At 40.3% G+C, this 6,890-nt stretch overlaps 1 protein-coding gene across 1 annotated transcript; it reads left to right on the top strand.

Annotated features, from left to right (window-relative positions):
• Positions 1-1,933: 1,933 nt before the first annotated feature.
• On the top strand, positions 1,934-3,283 carry LOC121871352 (uncharacterized protein DDB_G0271670-like). The gene has a single exon (XM_042373571.1). It carries the CDS (start codon positions 1,934-1,936, stop codon positions 3,281-3,283), a length of 1,350 nt encoding a protein of 449 aa, XP_042229505.1.
• Positions 3,284-6,890: the final 3,607 nt, after the last annotated feature.

Genomic DNA, 6,890 nt, shown 5'->3' with positions numbered 1-6,890 from the left:
GATTTACCGAATGATTTGTTTATTTATTTAAAAGTCATTTACTGAATATTCTATGTAAAAAATAAATTTTAAATTAATTATTTATAGGAGATAAGTATTATGATCAGTAAATATATGGTATTACTGGCCACTTCAGACACAAAGACGGGATAAAAATAGCCCATCTGCCCCTCTTCTTACAGCTGCCAATGGGAAGCGTCTTGGTAATTAAATTTCATGTTTATTTTCATTGTTTGTCTAATTTATCATGTATCAAAGTAATATTACTAAAAATTGTGTAGGTAGTAGGCAGCTACCAAACAGGTAGATACTACTGCCTGGGAAGATATTGGAAGCATAATGTGTTGTCTAATGGTAGACCCTGCTGCCATATGGCATCACGAAAATTGTGACCAAGTCCCAGGTTCAGCGCTGACCTGACTTTCTGCCTCATTTACACACAATTGCAGTTTCAATTGTTCCTCTAACTTTGACAACACAACATGCATACAGTATATTATTTCTCACTTTTGATCTTTTTTTTACTTTTTGTATTTATTTATGGTTAGTTACTTAAAATAAGGCCAATTCACTTCAAGTAATGGCATCAAATGTTACCAGCTGGTGTAGTGTAAACACTAGTGACGTCACTTAAGCGTCTGTATTTAACTGTCGGTAGTTTCAAGAATTAATGCAGTCATTTACTGAATATTCCTTGTAAAAAAATAAATTTTAAATTAATTATTTATAGGAGATAAGTATTATTATCAGTAAATATACCGATATGCATTACTGACCACCTCCACTGCTAAAAATAACCCAATCTCGCGGTCACTTTCCCTTTCTTGTCTCCTCACTGGCAAATTGGGGGGCGTGGGGAGGGGTGTGTGATGATAGCTGTGTTTATTACAGGGGTATAATGTTCTTTTACGGTATGTTAGACAGGTTTATAATACATTTTTATTATTTTAATATACCGGTAATCTTAATTTGAATCCAGCTTGCCAAACGTAAGTTTCAGTATAAAATAATTAGTGGTAGGACTTTGTGAGTGGCTTACGATGTTTCCATCACCACTCTTGACACACTAAACCACAATATTTAAGAGGTAAGAATTTTATACTTGGTGATTAAGACGTCCCCCTAACTTTGGGCAGATTTTTTTTAATGTTCAAATTCCGTCTTATAAGCCGAGATATACGGTACTAAAAAAAAAATCCACAAAATATCCTTGTGAAATAGGGGGGCGTCTTATGCTGTGGTGCATCTTATATGCCGGCAAATACGGTATATGATACATAGGGATGGAAAAAAGATTTGTACTGTACTTCATTTTCTAAGTATACTTTAGTTTACTGTTAGTTTCTCTTACTCTATTTATTCTTTCTATTATCTATATTTCTTTATTTATTATACTTCTTCTTACTTCTTAGTTTCTTCTATAAATATTCTCAAGGATACTATATTCTGATCTTGGGCTTACCTGGGAAACCCCATGTTACTTAACTACTATCTTCAATACTCACGGTAGGCTGCCACCACCCAGGTTTTCTATCAGAATATAGCAACATGAACCTGCGAAACACTTTGGCAGTAATGTGGCGAGGGTTAGGCTCATGGGTTCTATTGTATTCAATGGCACAAATTATGAGGGAGAATAAAGGGTGGATACTGCAGTGGTAATGGTAACACAAATGACAATATGATTATTTATTAAAATTAAATTGAGTACCTGATCACTTTCACATAATTTTAACACATGAATCACGGCAATAACCACAGGAATATGTTTTAAGTCTTCATCCGATGTTTCAGATTGTTAGGTACGGCAGGGGTAGAGATACCTTCTTTTTTGGAGGGCTGACTGTACAACTGTTTCCTCTATTCTTAGTTTGGAGGATAATTCTTTGAACAGCCTTGTTTAATCCTTTTCTCCTTTTTTTCTCAGCACTCCATGCTCTACTTCTTCCACCATTATGAACTGCCAGCAATATTGCAGCAAGCACAGATTCAACAACTTGGTCGTGTCCACACTGTTAATATTGTTCTACGCAATGTTCCCAACAACAACAACAACAATAATAACAATAACCAGAATGCTGCTAACAACACAGCCAACAACACTGGTGTTGGTGACACTGGTGGTGAGAGAGAGAGTGCTAACAATGGTACTAGTGGTACTCGGAATGATGGGGTACCAAGGCCAAATATCCCACCCATGGTTAACTTGGTGTTCCGCAACATGACTGGTGGTTTAGCAAACAACAGAAATGGAAACACATCATTGAGCTTTGTGTTCAGAAATGTCAGAAATATAGTGCAGAATCTTCAGCAGAATAATACAGCATCGACCTCAACGTCAACTAGTACCACCACCACAACCACGTCTGCATTCAACACTGCTACTGTGACAGTGTCTACTACAAGTACTACCACAACTACCTTCATGGGAACTTTTGCAACTGGGTCTAATACAACAAATCCTACAACCTCAATAGCCAGCACTGCTACTGTCTCAACCCCTCAAGTTTCTGGAGTAGGACCTTTGGATTCAAATAGCTCCTCTAATTCTTTTTCCTTGTCATCATTTCCTACCTCTTCCATATCTTCATTGGCTTCTCCTGCTACTTTTTCCTCACATATGACCCCTGTCTCACCTCCAAGGCAACCAGATATTACTGCTACTTCATCTAATGCCTCAGAGACTGTTAGTAATAATGCCTTAGGCTCTGTTGTGTCTGATAGAACAGATAGTGAACCTTTTATGTTAACTTCTGATTCTCTAGGTTCCTCAAGGGACAGCCTCCCTTTAGGAGCTTTACCTTCTTCTCCTCATGAAACATCAATACCAGTTAAGGACCTGCCTAGCAGTTCAGATTCTGTGTCATTGGATGATGGGGAACACAATGATGGTATGAGATACAAGGCCATACCAGTCGGTGCACATATGCATAAGAGCTTTAATCACTGTATTTATGATGGGTCAGGAAAATGTTCCTCTGATTCCAAGGTGGCAGAAGATACTGCCTCAGTGTTTAGTGGTACTTCTGAGGTCATTAAAGGAGATACAAACAGCCTTTTAAGAAATGTTGGCGATATGCCGTATGGCACTGCTAGAGCCTTAGATCACCCTGTAACACAAAATGTAGAGTTAACGAACGCTGACTGCCAAGCAGTTAAAGTTTGCAAAAGTAGTGATGTAGCAGTGGAACCTCTACAACCAGAACAAGAATTAAGACATCGTATTACCTCAGAAAATCACCGTCACCACCGACCACATTTAGATAGTGAAAGCAGTGGATAGAGGAAGCAGAATTCATAGTCTTTTTATAGGGAATAAACTTGTGTATGAATAGATATATTATATTATGTCACAGCCTTTTAAATGTTAAGATTTATTTTTTTTTAATTGTTTACTCTACTGTATAATAATTACATAGAACACAAATATAATGGTGTTGGATAAGAAAACTGTATTTTTCCTTTTGCAATTGTAATATATATTATTAAACATCAATTTTCTGTATTGTTATTTATATTGAAAGATTAAAATTATTTATACACACTTTGAATGCAAATGTAGTTTAGCCCTATTGTTCCATGTTGTGCCATTATATTAAAGTAATGTGTTTATGTTGGTCCTCATGGTGGCTGGTAGAATGGAAGATGTTTACTCCACAGAATAACAAACAATATGTTCATCAGGTCACTGAGTTAGTAAGGTTTGTAAGGAAAAGATTGTGGTCCTTTAACTCAATAGTGCTTGTAACTTTCAGCCCAGGAGATGACACTTCAATCTCATGGCCAGGCAGTCTAATTTACTGTGGTGAGACAACCAGTTACTATTGACTAACCTGACCCTTTTTGCCTTGGGGTTGTTGTCCCTCAAATTGTGGAATATAATGCAAAGGATGTTTATTTAATTTTTTTTTTATAATAGAAGAAATGTGCTTAAGTTTCAGTGGACAGAAGTGTATGTTTTGAGTGTAAATTTTGTTATTACTACCATCAACTGGTTCTTGATGTATGGTATTTTATTCGGAAAATCAAAAAATTCCTTTTATAGCTGGAGAATAATTTGATGACATCCATTGTGTACTTTATTTCCAATGTGCTGGCTAATTTAGTGTAAACATTTGGATATAAAATAAAAGATAAATTGACATAGAACCTATGTACCTCCAAACTCATTATAAACAATAATGTATATATAAGTGTTAGGTTATTTACCTTTTATACCGTTCTCTCTCCTACTACTCCTATTTTATTTTTTTAATTATATGGTCTCCAGCCTTCCCAATAACCACACCTTCACCACATTCAAATTAAATATCCTAATACATAAGTAACTACCCTAGCTGTGTTGAGTTAGTTGAGCCACAGATCTATGGGCATTCAGTGACTGTTGCCTCATAGTCAATAACTGCAACCGTTGTCAGCTTTGGGGATGAAGATGTCATTCCCCTGAGGCAAAGCAATGCAGACCTAAGCAGAGAGGACAGTCAGCTTCCCAACCAGGCTGTAATGTAACTTCTGGGCTGCTGCTTCCCTTCGGATAACACCTCCACGAGTCTGGCATAGAAACATCTTGCACTTGGTCCCATTCCACCAGAGGTTGTGAAACACCAGAGGAGTGAAGTTGCCCTGATCAACATTCATAATTCTCTCCCCGTATGCTCTGTTTTTGTCATTCTTGTTCCTCCTGTGTGCAGCATCGAGAAAAAGTTTACATAAGAAAAAAAGGAGTCTGCAATAGGCAGGTTGGCCTGTGCATGGTAGCTCCTGTCGAGAGTTACTACCACTTTCTATCATCCATGAATCTATCTAGCCTCCTTTAAAAACCTTTCAGCATTCCAGCACTTACTACAAGGTTGCTAAGCTTGTTCCACTCGTCCACCACCCTATTTGTGAACCAGTTCCTTCCTATCTCCCTCCTAAACCTAAACTTATCCAACTTAAATCCGCTGCTATGAGTCCTATCCTGCTCGGATATTATAAGAACTTTATCTCTATCGCCTTTATCGATTCCTTTCGCCCACTTAAATACAGTACTTCTATCATATCACCCTGCAATCTTCGTCTTTCTAGGGAATGCAAGTTTAGTTTCTTTAACCTATCTTGATATGGAAGGTTACGGTGACATGCGGCCATGGGATCGAAAATCCTCACGTCAAAGAAGGCTCGCTGTCCCCACGTCCAGAATCCTCAACCACTGACTTCCACATGGGCTTCGTCAGATGTGTTTGAAGTCCTGCGATAGAAATTCTCACCATCCAATGGAAGGAGGGTTGGTTCTACCTTGACATCATGACAGATTTCCTTCAACATATTTGCTGTGAGATCCCTTACTTCGCCTTGGTTCATGCATAGGAAGCCGCCTTTGTTGCACACCATGGCGTGGCCAATGTCGTAAGATGAGCCACACACACATTGGGAGGGCAAACATTCTACTGGCCTACCGTACTGTACCTACTACTTTTTTTTTTATTGGCCTCCAGCTACCCTGGCTGTGATGAGTTAGTTAAGCCATAGATCTATGCGGCATTCAGTGACTGTTGCCTCACGGTCAATATCTGCGGCCACTGTCGGCTTTGGGTCCAATGATCTCGTTCTCCTAAGGCGAAACAATGCAGACCAAAGCAGAGGACAGTCGACATCTCAATTAGGCTACAACGTGATGTCTGGGCTGCTGCTTCTGCTCCGACAACACCTCCAGCAGTCTTGCGTAGATTTGTCTTGCACTTGGTCCCATCCCGCCAGAGGTTGAGAGTACCAGAGGAGTGAAGCTGCCTTGATCCACATTCTGAATTCTTTCGCCATACGCCCTAATCTTGTCATTCTCGTTCCTCTTGTGTCCGGCCTCAAGAGACAAGTTATGGTGACAAGCGGCCATGGGGTCGAATATCCTAACATCAAAGAAGGCTCACTGTCCCCGCGCCCAGAATCCTTGAGCGCTGAAGACCTGTGACAGAGGTTCTGACCATCCAGTGGAAGGAGGGGTGGTTCCACCATGATGTCGTGGCAGATTTCTTTCAGTAAATTTCCCATAAGATCCCTTACTTCATCATGCCTCATGAATACGAAGCCCCCTTCTTACACACCATGGCGTGGTCAATGTCATAAGATGTGCCATACACTCATTGGGAGAGAAAACTGCCTACTGGCATCTGTGAATTCTTGTTTATTAAGGATGAAGCCTTTTGCCCTTATCAGTAACGTTGTTAGCCAGTTTGTAGCACCAACTTCCTGCACTATAGCTACCTTTTTTTTTCAAGTTCTCTTGCAATTGCAGCATCGGTTGCAGTTTATCACTTTGGGTGTGCTGCCGTTCTGTCATGTATCTCCTCTTAGAGCCTTGAAGCTTGTTACATAGAGGTCTGATGGGTACCTATAGGTGTTTCAACATACATTGCAAAGCTTGGACACTCGATCTTGATGTGCAGTGTAGCCTTGCGGTTGATTATGTTGAATGCGTTGGAAGCGTCAACCAGGAGTACTGCCTCACAATCATGCTGCTCAAATATCTTTCTTATGGTGTGAATAGCAGCTTCATCCACAGCCTGGTGGCCAGCACGTACATGCAGGGTCCCTGCAGCTGCTCTGACATCATCATTTACCACCTCCATTATGCATTTTCCAATCGTCCGTCTCGGCATTTCCCCCACCCCTATAGGCCTACATCCTGGATTTTTATCCAGGGAAATGAGGCTGCAGGCCACCAGAGCATGAAGGTGATGACAGAACGAGGTTACAAGCTTTCTTGCGAGGGCGGCGGTGGCATTGCAGAGATCACTTGCTGAGGCGCCAAACTCGTTAGTGCTGAGGAGGACTCTCCAACCGTCTGCATCCAGGCCTGAAGGGCCTGCCCCTCCGTGTGTTTTCAGTGCTTTTTTCCACAGCATCCCTCCTGT

This window comes from Homarus americanus, unplaced genomic scaffold (genome assembly GCF_018991925.1).
Source record: "Homarus americanus isolate GMGI-L3 unplaced genomic scaffold, GMGI_Hamer_2.0 scaffold45698, whole genome shotgun sequence".
In the NCBI taxonomy this organism is placed as follows: Eukaryota; Metazoa; Arthropoda; class Malacostraca; order Decapoda; family Nephropidae; genus Homarus; species Homarus americanus.
Note: the sequence above shows the minus strand (reverse complement) of the source record. Positions and strands in the feature narration are given on the sequence as shown.

What these genes read in the sequence shown, in the direction of transcription:
- LOC121871352 (XM_042373571.1), top strand. Translation starts at nt 1,934, where the DNA reads ATGCTCTACTTCTTCCACCATTATGAACTGCCAGCAATATTGCAGCAA.